The 14,563-nt window shown below is 24.9% G+C and overlaps 1 protein-coding gene and 1 long non-coding RNA gene across 2 annotated transcripts; one reads left to right on the plus strand and one right to left on the minus strand.

The window, feature by feature from the left end:
* Positions 1–2,467: 2,467 nt before the first annotated feature.
* On the plus strand, positions 2,468–4,871 carry LOC107997917 (nucleolar protein 58). Its single transcript, XM_017056863.3, has 4 exons — positions 2,468–2,648; positions 2,819–2,895; positions 3,050–4,521; positions 4,695–4,871. The coding sequence occupies exons 1-4, from the start codon at positions 2,604–2,606 to the stop codon at positions 4,832–4,834; spliced, it is 1,734 nt and encodes a 577-aa protein (XP_016912352.1). The 5' UTR covers positions 2,468–2,603; the 3' UTR covers positions 4,835–4,871.
* A 1,919-nt stretch (positions 4,872–6,790) lies between these two features.
* Positions 6,791–14,072, minus strand: LOC133666112 (uncharacterized). Its single transcript, XR_009829777.1, has 2 exons — positions 13,971–14,072; positions 6,791–7,364 (listed from the first exon to the last, which is right to left on the minus strand). It is a non-coding gene; the product is annotated as an uncharacterized LOC133666112 (long non-coding RNA).
* Positions 14,073–14,563: the final 491 nt, after the last annotated feature.

The raw sequence follows: 14,563 nt of genomic DNA on the forward strand, positions 1-14,563 counted from the left end.
CAAATTTTTATACAAAAATTTTAAAACAATATATAAAAATTATATGGTTTATATACTGATTTGTTTATATAAAATCAATAATAATGTATTACATTTCTTCTATTGAAATGTATTATTTGCTCCAAAAAATAATATGATTTTTTTATATGTAAAATACTTTCAAATATTTCAAAAAATATCAAATTAGAAACAAAAGTTTAAATGAGTAAGATAATTCTTTATGATTTGATTTTTAAATTATAACAATATTATTTTGTATGATATTTTATTAATAATGTATTAACAAATATTTTATAATTTAATTGTACATAAAGAAGAGTTTATCATTTTATTTATATGTAAAAATTTTATTAAATATATAAATATTTTAATTCATTTTTTTTTAATATTTACAATGAAAAAAAATAAATCATTAGGAATTATCTTTTAGATTTAAAAATTTCCTATATCCTAATTATTATATAAAACAATCTACATTACAGTATGTGTAAGTATTGAAATATAAATTTTAATTACAAATTAAAAATTAAAGAAATGTTTAAAATTGTTATATTGAAATAGTTGAAATTATATATTAAAACATTTATGTAATTAAAATAGATTATAATATTGTTTATATATATAATAAATGTTTCGAAAATATTTATTTCATATGAAAAAAATATATTATATATATATATATACACATAAATATATATACATATATATTTATATAAATATTTATAACTGATAATTTCTTTTACCGAAAAAAAAAGTTTAACAGTGTTTAAACTTTAAAAGTTTAACATCATTTATGATTTCATGTAATTTTTAATTAGTTTACTTATTGATTTTTAAATAAGCTTTTTCAATAAGTCATATTTAATAATTCCCTTAATTCTCTTAAGAAAATAAGTTTAAATAGATTTTCAAAATTGCCAATTTTTACGAAAAGATTAACAGAAATTAAAATATTTAATTTTTATCTTTATTATTATAAATAATATTTTCTTTCTTTCTTTCTTTTTTTTTCGCTGTAATCATAAAATTGTATTGTAGTCATTTTAATCTTAATAAGATAGCAATCTGTTTCATAAAATCTAAAAATATATACATCATTGCTATATATATATTTATTGTAATATATATTATATAGGCATTGCTTTAAGTAAATTTATTTTCATATAACAAATGTTTTATAATTTTATATGCATCATGCCGAACTGATAAGCATCAGGTTATTTTTGAAGACTCGTAATAATGTCAATTTTATAATCTTTATTTCATCTTATCTTCATTTCTATTATTTAAATTCTTAAAATTGCATTTGACATAAATTTAATTGCATTTTTATATTGAAACAATATATTATCAGTTTATCCTATGAGTTTGTTCAATTTATTTAACTATATTATTTCAAATTTACATAAAACATTCATTATTTTATATTTGAATTTTTTTTTATTGGAAATGTAAATTAATAATAAAAAAAAAAAATTTTAAAGCAAACAATTAAAATTCAAGCTTAATGTGATTTATCATAATAAATATTTATTATTTACAATTGAAAATTACAATAATCATATCTTTTCCAGAATTTTTGTGAATTATTGCTGACAAATTGTTAAGATTTTTTTCAATCCGCTTAGATATGAATTCATTCAAATTAATGTAAACCAATACTTTATTCGTCTATATTTGATATTTTGATATGTATCAAATTTTTTTGATTTTAATTTCAAGTCAACGATTGCCATTAAATTTTTTTCCATTTTCTTAAAAGTTTTTATCTTTAGTTAAATATTAATAATTTAAAATTAGATTTAATAATTATAAATTTGCTATATATTTTCAAATCAACCAAATAATTTTATTTCACTTTTTTTAAATTTTTAGCAAATTTTTAGATAGTTTCTATTTTAGTAATCTTTGACTATTGACTATTTCAAAATGGAAACATCCTAACGTTTTTTCTTTTTTTTCTGACACATTACTTTCTTTTGGTTATATTTTCTTTTTCCATGTTATATATTATAATATAACAAAATGTAATCTAAAGACAAGATTTTTTTCATATCAGAATTATCATATACAAACATAAATTTCTAATAAATAATATATTTTAAAATTTTTAGTATTAAAAGTTAATAAAAGTTCACAAATACTTTAAAGTGATAAATGCAATTAAAAATATCAAATTTTCCAAGATTTGTACGATATTAATTCAAAATATTTGTTACTTAATTATTAATTTTAAAATCTAATTTCGCGCACTTTTTGGACATTTATTATATTAAAACATCCAAAAACATTATAATTCGTCATAACATAAAATTTTCAAGTAAATACACAACAAAACAATATATTTAAGGCGAATGTATAATAAAGAAAAATATCTCGTCTCTGATTTGTGCTTATACTTTGAATCGATAACATTGGAAATAATATTAAAGTTGTAAAGAGATTTTAAAATCGTCACCGCTTAAACGTGGAAAAATAATATACTGGATGGTAGATCTATTCTCTATCTCCTTTATGCTATAGCTCGTTGGCGCGTTTCATCACAAATGAGATTTCTTTAAACATTGATTTAATATTTTTATCATAAGTAAAAATTTGTCAAAATGTTAGTATTATTTGAAACTCCTGCGGGATATGCTATTTTTAAGGTAAAGTATTCAAAAAAATATAATTTAATATTTAACCTAACCATGTGTTGCACGTGTTCGTAATAGGTTATTATAATTACTATTATTTAAACATTTAATATTTTGAAATTTTAAGTATAAATATTATAATAAATACATGTGTTACATAAAATTATATTTGTTTCTTATAGTTACTTGATGAAAATAAGTTAACAGAAGTAGAAAATCTTTATCATGAATTTGAAACACCTGAAGCTGCTAGCAAAATGTATGTATAAATATTGAAAAAGTATTAATTATACTAATAATCATAATAATAAATTTATTATGCAAAATACATATTACATTATAATACTTTTATTTGTATTTTTTGCATTAAACATTAATATTTGTAAAAATTATATTTACTTTTTATATTACAGAGTTAAACTAAAACACTTTGAGAAGTTTGCAGATACTACTGAAGCTCTTGTAGCTACAACAGCTGCAGTAGAAGGAAAACTTTGTAAATCGTTGAAAAAAATACTTAAAAAATATTGCAATGAACTTCAAGAACAATTAGCTGTAGCAGATGCGAAACTGGGTAATGCCATAAAAGATAAACTAAGTTTATCTTGTGTCAGTAATACTGCTATACAAGAATTAATGAGATGCATAAGAAGTCAAATAGATAGTTTATTGGCTGGTTTACCGAAAAAAGAAATAACGGCAATGGCATTAGGTTTAGCACATAGTCTTTCTAGATATAAATTGAAATTTTCACCTGATAAAATTGATACTATGATAATACAAGCTGTTTGTCTATTAGATGATTTAGATAAAGAGTTAAATAACTATGTTATGCGTTGTCGTGAATGGTATGGTTGGCATTTTCCAGAACTTGGAAAAATTATTACAGATAATATAGCATTTGTTAAAACAGTAAAAATAATTGGAACTAGAGAAAATACTATAAATTCAGATTTATCTGATATTTTACCAGAAGATGTAGAGGAAAAAGTAAAAGAAGCTGCTGAAATATCTATGGGAACTGAAATTTCTGAAGATGATATTTTAAATATTCAACATTTATGTGATCAGGTTATTGAAATTTCTCAATATAGGACACAATTGTATGATTATCTTAAAGCAAGAATGATGGCAATGGCTCCAAATTTAACTGTACTTGTTGGAGAATTAGTAGGAGCTCGTTTAATTTCACATGCTGGATCTTTAATTAATCTTGCTAAGCATCCTGCATCTACTGTGCAAATACTTGGTGCAGAAAAAGCTCTTTTTAGGGCATTAAAAACTAAAAAAGATACACCAAAATATGGTTTAATTTATCATGCACAACTTGTTGGACAATCTTCAACAAAAAATAAGGGAAAGATGTCTAGAATGTTAGCAGCTAAGGCTTCATTAGCAACTAGAGTAGATGCATTAGGAGAAGATGGAAATTTTGATCTTGGTGCAGAGCATAAAACTAAGTTAGAAGCACGTTTGAGGATATTAGAAGAAGGAAATCTTCGTAGAATTAGTGGAACAGGCAAAGCAAAAGCAAAATTTGAAAAATATCATACTAAAAGCGAATATATGCAATATCCTATTGCTGCTGATACAACTCTACCAAGTGGAAAAAGAAGACATTCGGAAATTGAAGATAAAAAACCACTAATAGAAGAAATTACAAAACCAGATGAAGAAATACCTAAAAAAAAGAAAAAAAAGGAAGCCAATACAGATGAACCAATAATTCAACAAGTAATTCAACCAGAAGAAGAAATCCCAATATCAAAAAAGAAAAAAAAGAAAAATAAATCAGAAGAAACAACAGGAGATAATGTTGAATCTAGCTTTAAATGTGAAAAAGAAGAAGAAAAGATATTAGTAACAAGTTCTGAAATATCGGGGGGTAAGATTTTATTTCTCTTTGAGTTTTATAAATTTTAAATTGTAATATCGATAATTAATTAATATATAAGTATAAAATTTAAGTATAAATATAAAATTATAATATTATAAGTATAAATATAAAATTTAGTTTCTAAGTATTTAATATAAATAAAAAACTTTTCTTTATTACAGAACAAATAAAAAAAAAGAAAAAGAAAAAAGATAATAAAGATCAGGAAATTGAAGAGATTACACATACAAATGAAGACATAAATGAAGAAGTTATAAAAGAAAAGAAAAAAAAGAAGAAAAAGAAATCTCAAGATGAATAAAGATTTTTCAGTAAATATATACATATATTTAAAAAAATAATCTTTTTCAATTTATTTCATCAATTGATAATTATAAACTTTATAAACTTATATGTATATAGTATATATATATATATATACATATATATATATATATATATATATATATGTGTGAAGAAAATTAACAATTCAATTGTATTTCAATTATATATTTTTTGTCCATAAATATAATGTAATTATACAATTTAGAGATGATTATATAAAGTAATAGATTTCATCGATTTTAATAATCTTCTGATATTATAAGATTAAAATCCTAATTTTATTGAATAATTTAACTGTCTTTGATTTTAATTTCAAAATTACAATATTAGAATATTTTTAATCATCTACTTTTGAGATTCAAGATATTAAATTCTGAGGATAATAATAACCAAATTTCTATCTATTTTAATCAATATTAATTGCTGAAAAATAATATCTTTTCTTTTATATCATTTTTTAATACTTGGTATTGCTTAGAATAGATGAAAGTTTCTATTCCTTAAATTATTACTTCAAAATCATAAATCCACAAATAATGGTTAGCAATTATAAATATATATCAGTATTTTATAAGATATATTATTAAAATATAAATATTTTAAGCACTATGATTAGGTTGTATTGAATAAATAATTTAATTTGTCAAATTAGAATTATTGTAATATTGGTTTTAATTTATGTCTTTATATACATATATATCTTTTTTTTTTAATAGTTATGATAAATATTATTAAATATATTATATTCAATTTTTAATATTTGATTTTAAATTTTATAATTATAAAAAGCTTCTAAAAATGCATTATCTTAAAATTATTTTTTGGATTATTTAAATATAAAAGATATATAATACATTATCATATATACTTTTGTGAATATAGAAGAAGAAAATTTTTATTAAAGAAAATTTTTTTTGAATCGTTCGTTAAAAAATGTGTTTCAATTTTGTTGTCAAATATAAATTTGAAAGTTCAAAATATTAAATTTCGTGTGAAGAATTTGATAAAAAGTTCAAAAAAAGAATTTCATAAATATTAATAGAAAATATAATAAATAATGATAAAAATTAGGATGTAAGTTAATTTTTCATATCAATTTCGTAAACTATAAATCTTAAAATCACTTTCAAATATTTGTACAAGAAAGAATTTGTTCGTAAAATATGAAAGAAAATATATAGATATTAGGAAAAATTTTTTATCTAAAATATTTATTTTCTTTAAAAGACAGCTAAATACAAAACATGAATAGAAATAAATAATGAACGAACAAAAATCTTTAATCAAATTATTTTATAAAATCAAAAAATAGATCAATGAATGTGTAACAAATATGTAATTTAATTATTTAATAATTAGTATTAACACGTGTCTGATGTACTTATATCTTTCAAATGACACGTTATTTTTTCTTAAAAAAATTGATAATTGAATTAATAGATAACAATGAATAGTAATTTATCTGTAATATTTATTTATCTATTAAATATTCATTCAAATTACGAATATTCATTATATGTATTACTATGCATTAAGAAATGTATTATATATATAAATTCGATAAATTGTAAATTTAATATTGAATCAGACTATAGAAAAAAAAAACAGAGAAAAATGGTTAATTCTACACGTAATATGTGATAATATTAAATGAGGTTTGAGGTCATTCGTTCTTTTTCCTGTCAATAATAAATAAAATTATATTTATTACTGATTTTTCCTTGAAGTTTGCACGCTCTCATTAAACGATGATTTATCATTTGTTTCGAAACTGAATACTTAAATAAAGCAACAATTTTAATCTTTAAAATGGTGCAATTTTAAAAGAATAAAATATAAGACAAATTCAATAGAAATCAATAATTATCTATTACTATAAAAAATTTAAAATAAAATTGTATTTGACAGAATATTTTAACGTATCTAGTTAACGTTACTAATTTTTTTATTTCAAATTACATTACTACTATATTTACTACTATACTATACATTACTAACTACATTGTTATATTTATAGAATTATTATTTTTCAAGATAGAGAAATAAAATAATCACTATTCAAGTATATCGAAATAATTTAATAATAAAGATAATAGAGTTCTTATCTTATTCGATCATTTCCAGATTATTCTATCTAAGAAATGAAATTCTAAAAAATCTTTATTATATATGTGTACATATGTGTATATTTTTAGCTGACCAGTGCGAATCTTATACACGTAGTAGTGACAATCATTTCTTCAAATCATATTATCTCTATCTATGAAACAATATATATGCTCCCCTCTCTGACTATGGAATCTTCGCAAAAGTAGTGATCCTTCTTCTGAGAAAAAAATATGATGAAAAAAAAGAGGCGACGCTTTTCGAGGTAGATGCATCGACCCTCTGTCTCTGGGGGTAGGTGTCTCGTGGACGAGGTCAAAGTCAAGGTCGTACACGTGTCGACCAAATAGGTGCCCCTCCGGGACACGTGCACCCCCACTTCTGTGGAAGCAAACATATTGCTGCAACAGGTATATCAGAAGAAGACTTTTGAACAGTCGATTTCTTGAATCTAGATATACTTTTATAAATCTATTAATCTTTCAGGTTCAAAGTCAAGGACGCAATCAATATCGACAGAAATACCGTTTGATTTGCCATTTGTTTTGTTTATCATTCTATTATTTACTTATACATTATTTTACTCTCATTGTACATATATCTGCTATACGCTTTGAATTCTACAACATTTTATATTTTTTAATATTTTCCAATTTTTATTATTATTATTACTATTATTATTATTATTATTATTATCATATGTTCTTAAAAGTCATGATAATTTTTCTTAATTTCAATCTTGATTAATATAAATATAATATCGATAATAGAATGAAGTTAAATATCAAATATAGTAAAATTAAATAAAAAAATTACATATATTTTGTTATATGTGATAATTTATATACTTTTAGAATTTTTTTAAAATACATTATAATATTCTTAACTTTTCATTCGATCAAAGTTTACTATAATAAGAATACATTTCGAAATTAAAATTATTGTTGATTTTTCGTTTTTTGTATTGCATAATGAAGATAAATAAATAATAAAATAATAATAATACTAAAATAATAGAAAATAAAAGTTATTTGAATATTGATTAAGTAACAAAATAAACAGTTGAGTCAAAATAAATATATCTGCAAATTTCATCAAAATAGATTACGAAATGTTAATCATCCATGAAAATGATAGAGAAATTTTGAAACCTTGTTCATTTATGTTGAAATTAAGCAAAAATTGATTGTTGAATGATGTTGAAACATAAACTTGTTTAAAGCTTTTTTTAATAAGTTATTTTGTGTTATTTTTGAGATTTTAAACGTTCCTTGAAAAGTATACACATGTAAGTAGATATATGTATCATGTATAACAAATCTTAATGAATAATTAAACAATCTTAATGATTCTTTTTGAACGAGTATTCGATATTTTCACCTTGCTGGCACGTGGCTTTTTCAGAATGTAAACACATATACATATACGTATATGTGAGATATACGCAGTCAGAATAATCATAGAAGGAATGCCTTTCGAATTGGCTTATCACACAAAAATCTCGTACGAAAAATGCTCGTCTTAATCTCAAAAATTAACACATTAACGAACGTCATTAATTATGTTTAACAGAAGTACATGGACGCTTCGAAAAAAAATGGCACTTCTCCTCTCATTTCATACGTAGTTGAACAAATTTCTTAATTTGTACGAGAAATGATTTGATGAACATATAGATATTATATTTAATCACAGACATATTTAAAGAGAATAAAGAAATCATAAATTCAAAAATATAAAAAAAGTAATTAAAATAAATTTAAACGAATGATAAAAATTAATCTTACAAAAAAATTAGCTTACATTGGTTTAAAAAATAAAAGAGTTATTCTTTGCATAATAGTTATATAAATGATTCACGGAAAGAAATAGATTAAAAAAGTAATAAATATAAATATTTGTTTCTGCATATAAATGAATAATAATTTAAATCACTAAATAGCAATTCAAATCATTTATTATAAGCACGATAATAAGCGTTATACCATTATCAATGTAGAAAGCATTAGGGGGACAACATAGAATCGATAAATTCTTATCAATTTCATCGAGAAAGCAAATTCAAAAATGAACCATTTAAGGCCGTATAGATAATTTCTTCTCATTATATATTACAATCGTTATCAATTTACAAGTATTGATATTTCAATTTTCTTTACTCTTTTAACCCCAACTAATAATTTATGATCTATAAATGCCTCGTATAAAAACAAATACATGATTTAAAAATAATTCACAGTCATAAATATATATTAAGTTTATAAAAAAGTAGTTCAAAAAAAAAATAGATAAAATGGGGGGGAATGAATATAATAATATAATAATATCTACGTGTTTTTTTTCTTGATATAATTATCTATTTAAATTATATTAACAATTCATCTCCTGAAGATTAGCATGATGATTCACCAGACATATCGCAACTACAATCTACCCTAACAGATTATTTTAAGAATTCATACTAGGGGACTCTAACTAACGAATTAGGAAAGATCTCGTAAGGATCTCGTACGTTTTTAACAGACGTCTAAAGACCTCAGGGTCGCCGGAGGGCTACACGTGCCGACCATTTCAAGGTGACAACCCTCGACGCCTGAGACTCCAAAAGAAATTCCAATCTGTCCCTCCTTCGTTTTTCTAGATAAATCCATAAACTTACCTTTTTTTGTTTCTTTTGCTTTTTTTTTTTCTTTATCGATGTTCCATTTTCCTACTTTTTTTTTAAAATTATAAAAATCACGAAATCCTTATACGAAGCAAATTTTTAAGATAAGTAACGAACATCGTATGTTTTCTGTTTGAAGTAATATTTGAAATAATTTTTTTTTGTTCAAACGCGCTCGGGTTTATTCTTATTCAAGGAATAATTCGTGAAAGTTTGTGAATCGCTAACGCATATATTACTGACTAGCCAACAGGATATTAAGATTGAATTCTTTTGGATTTATCCAGTTCGAAACGTTCCGTTGAATCACGCGTGTCGATGAACGCAAAAATAAATCGATCTGGACGAACTTTGCTCCACGTGTATTCTTAAACGAAACCGCTATCTACGATACGTTTACGGTAACTTTCTAAAGTGATCTGTAATCTGATCGAAAACACTTTCTCCTGATTTCAATAATTGTCCGTATTATCGATAATCGACGCGATTATTAACCCGTTAATAAAAGTTTAACTCGGTATTGGTATAAAGCCGAGAAAAAAAAAGATATTCGTGCTCGTATTCTCTATAAATGCTTCGCGAATAAAGTGTTAGATAACCGAGATGACATAATTTCAGTATGCATCATCGATATTCTCGTGCCACGAGAGCCCTGTGAACGGCCTGTATGTATGTACGTGTATGTAATGCATGTATGTGTATCAGACCAGTCTGGTGTAACCGAACGAATCGGGTCTTCGTCCTTGTAAGTTCAGACACGTGAACGAATGATTGTAGGACCCACATTCAATTCTTACGGCAGCTTAATGAATGCAACCGTTCTTGGAATTCGAACAGCTCGGCGAAAGAGGCTGAAAATAAATCGCATTTAATTGAAACCTCTCCGTATATACCAATTTATACTTGCGCAAATGGACGAAATGATATCTCGAAAATTGATGCGTTTATGAAAATTGATTGCAACGTGCAATTCGAGTGACTTTTTCTTTTTTCTTTCTCTTTCTTTTTCTTTTTCTCTTTCTTTCTTTCTTTCGATCTCGATGTTTCGATGTACGTGGAATATGCGACACTTTGATTTTTCGGTTGCAAATCAACTCGTAATCGCGCATACGACAAAATTAAAAATACAAGAAATGCGCAGTGTAGACTAAAAAATAATCGTAATTGTGAAACGTAGTTGCATGTATCAGATGACTGATACGCTGTCAGAGAAGTAGGAGGCACGAAACGTATCGACTTGCAATTTAATAGAAGATGCCGCTGGCGAGATGAATGCAAATTCATAGCGATCCCAGACTAGATACTAGACTACATGTTTCTCTCTTCGATATTTTTAGATTCGCAAAGATAATTAGAATTTTCCCGATTCGATTAAATCACGTGAAAATGCGACGTATTACATAGTGGAGAGAAGGTCACTCGTTTGCTAACTCATGAAAGATCAGGAATTCGAGTCAGGCACGTGGAAATACAGCTAGAGTGTCTCGACGCATACATGCATGTAATCGCATTATTACTAATGATGGATAATATATCACGAAATAGAATATAATTAAAACTGGATCGAGACTGGATTTTTAAATTCGCGAAAATCGAATTTCAAACTTTGCGGGATCGAATACTTTGTTCAGATCCCGCTTGAAATAATTCTTTTTTTCTTTCGAAAGAAAATTTTTTGAAAATTCATCAGTTAGATAATTTAATTTACAGTTAACGAATTTAATTCATCACCAGTTTCAAATCATCTGGATCATCGATAATTGTTCCTTTATCGGATCTATGAGTAGTATATAATATCGTTCCTTTTAACCACGTTTCTCTCTTTTTCATTTTCCACGATCTGTTACAATTTTATCTAATCGACTTCAATGTTTATTATTTCACATCGAAACTTAATGTATTTTCGTACAGATTACTACTAATAACGTCAAACGTTCAAAATGATTTCGCTATCTTTGACATGACATTCGAAATTGATTAATTAATGAGAAAAAGAGTATTTCGCGTGGAATAGAATGTAGAGACATTGTCTATCGTGTAAAGAACAATTTTTTGTTGATTCAGATTAATTTACTCGATAACATCAGAATGATAATCTTACGCTCAAACGCGTATATACATATATAATTTAATAAGTATTTTTTTATGAGATTATTAATTTCTTTTCTATATGAAAAAAAAAAGGATTTTCAAATCCATAATTTTATAATTATAATAATATGTGATTTTTATCGCTTACTTAACATATATTCTTCTTGTTACGTTAAGTTCGACGAACCGTTGTCAGTTTTCTATTCATTGCCATAGTGCACGTGCGAAATAAATCTTATCTTTTGTATCATATCTTGTTTAACATTTCCACTTTCGTATTTTTATTATAAACGTTGCAACAAATTTAATTACAATGAAAGTTTAAAGTTTAAGAGGAATTAATTTTACAATAAATATTTTATTGTTTTCCTTATTTTTCTTTTTCTTGTATCTTGTGTGATTTTCAAGAAGAAAAAAAAGAAAAAAAAGATACAATGCACATGATGTGCATTAATATCTAGAAGAAGGACATACACGATTCATTCAAATGCTAATCAATGTTTCAATACTGTCGGAATGGATGCATTTCTATGAACTGCAATAGTATACCTTTTTATCTACCAAAGTCCATCGTCTATTTATCTTTGACATTTGTATTTAACTCGTTACTTTGCATCAGCATTGCACATGCATTAATATTTCATTACTAATAAATGAGAAAGAAAGAATTTGTAAAACATTGTATCGATCATAAATTATTGAGCTTTAAAAAAAAAGAAAATTAAGATACAAGATAATGATATTCAAATTTGAATTATTTGATAATTGATCGATGTAAAAAAAAAAAAGATAATTACGCTAATTTAAATACAGGTAGCTGATAGAGTATACAGATATCAATTATAAATATTAACTATACAAGCCGATGAAAGGAAGCAAAAACTTAATGATATTCTTTATTAATCATCCTTGTCTCCTTGTATTCTTCCGTATTTCATTGTCAGCAATTATCAAAGGTGCGAACAAATTGATATCCATGTTCAATTATTTGAGCACCACTTTTCATATTCATCATATAACTGAAAATTAAATATTTTAAATAAATTTAAAAATCAATTTGTTTTTTCAATAAATCAAGAAAATATTATCAAGAAAAGTTTTTTTAAAAAATTTTTCTTATTATCGATAAACGTGCCGAAAAAATATTTTGTGTACATATTAATAACAAAAATGTAGAACGTGTGAGAACAATCCACGTGTTCGTTCGTGCGAAAGACTATCGACACCAAATTATATAATCAATCATTATCGATCGTGATAGTCTACAGATTATTCAGATTATTCAGAACAAGTATCGATTTGTTTTTGCATTCTTAACAATAGTTTAACACTCGAATTTGTCTGTCGAAGCTGCCGTCCTGTTTCGCATTAACATTTCTGTGTATTCTTTTAAACGTTTTCATCCTCTGGTTCTTAGTGAATTTTTTTTATGAGTATATTTTATATATATATATATATATATATATATATATATATATATATATATATTAAAATTTTCGAAATTTATTTATCTACAATTATTCTCGCAAACACGTTTTTAATACAAGCAAGAATTCATTTTCAAGATCAATTTCCAAGAATATTTCTAAATGGACACACACTCTATCTTTGAAAGGATGCCATATAAAGTATGTAAATGTTTTGACATGTGCAATCAAATCAGATTCGATAAACTCATTGAATGGAATCATTGTATGTGCAAGCAAATGATTTTGAAAAAAAACCAAAAGGAATCAAAATCTGAACTGTGACATTAGAATTAATCGAAAAAATATTTTCTTAAAAAAGAAACACGATATTAATGTGTTGAAACAACACAAAAAAAAATTGATTTCATTGATTCATTATTTGAAATTGTTTATACGAATAAAAAAATTTGACATAAAAATTTAATTTTTGTCAATCATTCTAAAAAATGATTATTGTTACTATTGATTATCAACTTAAATTTGAAAAATTTGAAAAATCAAACATTAAGATTATCATATTTCAATTTTTGAGAATATGGATATTCTTTAAAGAAAAAAAGAAGATAATGAAAAAAATAAACTTGGATTTTGAAAATTTCGAATTTCAAGAGTTTCGAGATCTGGCAAAATTTCGGATTCAAATCTCGAGTCCCTAGAAGTTAAGTTTCAACCTATCTCTAAAAAGAATGTATCGATCCTATAAATCGTGCGTATAAGTATCGATTTCGTGATAGAGAAAATTCGCATGTACTATGGAAAAAATTTGTGTGCCGTATACATACCCATATCGATGTTCTCATCTGTCTGTGGAAATGTAAATTTTATACTTTTTTTAGTATAAGACGAACACGAAGAATCATGTGGCTACCTTTGTACGTACTGCCGGTCAACACCTCGTCACATATATACATACATGTACATATATACACATCCCACGTGTTTGTTTCTATTGGTGGAGAAGTTAGCCACTGACCGTTGGTGTAGTACACAGAGCATTCAGTAGTATATAAGGGCGACTCTTTCGTACGGGCACGCATAACCGAGAGGGAGTCATTCCATGACACGCGTTGCACGCGACCTCTTCCTCTTCTTTTGCCGTCCTTTCGCGGCATTGTTTTCACTGTGACAATTGCTACTTTACTTTTAGTTTGATTCAGTGAACCATAGAAAATAACTCGATTTTCTTTTGTGTTTCTCTTTCTTTTCTTTCCTCTCTCTCTTTCTCTCTCTCCTTCGGTTTTTTCTTTAAGGTCATCTTTTAATTTTCCGCGTTTTTCATCGCACGAATGCATTACATATCTATTTTGTCAATAGTTTGCTTTGTATTTGAGGTGCTTTGTACTCTTTTATTAGGAAAATCGATTCAAAGTAACAT

The sequence above is a fragment of the Apis cerana genome, linkage group LG5 (genome assembly GCF_029169275.1).
Source record: "Apis cerana isolate GH-2021 linkage group LG5, AcerK_1.0, whole genome shotgun sequence".
Lineage (NCBI taxonomy): Eukaryota > Metazoa > Arthropoda > Insecta > Hymenoptera > Apidae > Apis > Apis cerana.

Coding starts and splice junctions, on each gene's coding strand:
- LOC107997917 (XM_017056863.3), top strand. CDS start 2,604: ATGTTAGTATTATTTGAAACTCCTGCGGGATATGCTATTTTTAAG. Junction 2,649..2,818: donor CGGGATATGCTATTTTTAAG/GTAAAGTATTCA, acceptor TGTTTCTTATAG/TTACTTGATGAAAATAAGTT. Junction 2,896..3,049: donor CCTGAAGCTGCTAGCAAAAT/GTATGTATAAAT, acceptor TTTATATTACAG/AGTTAAACTAAAACACTTTG.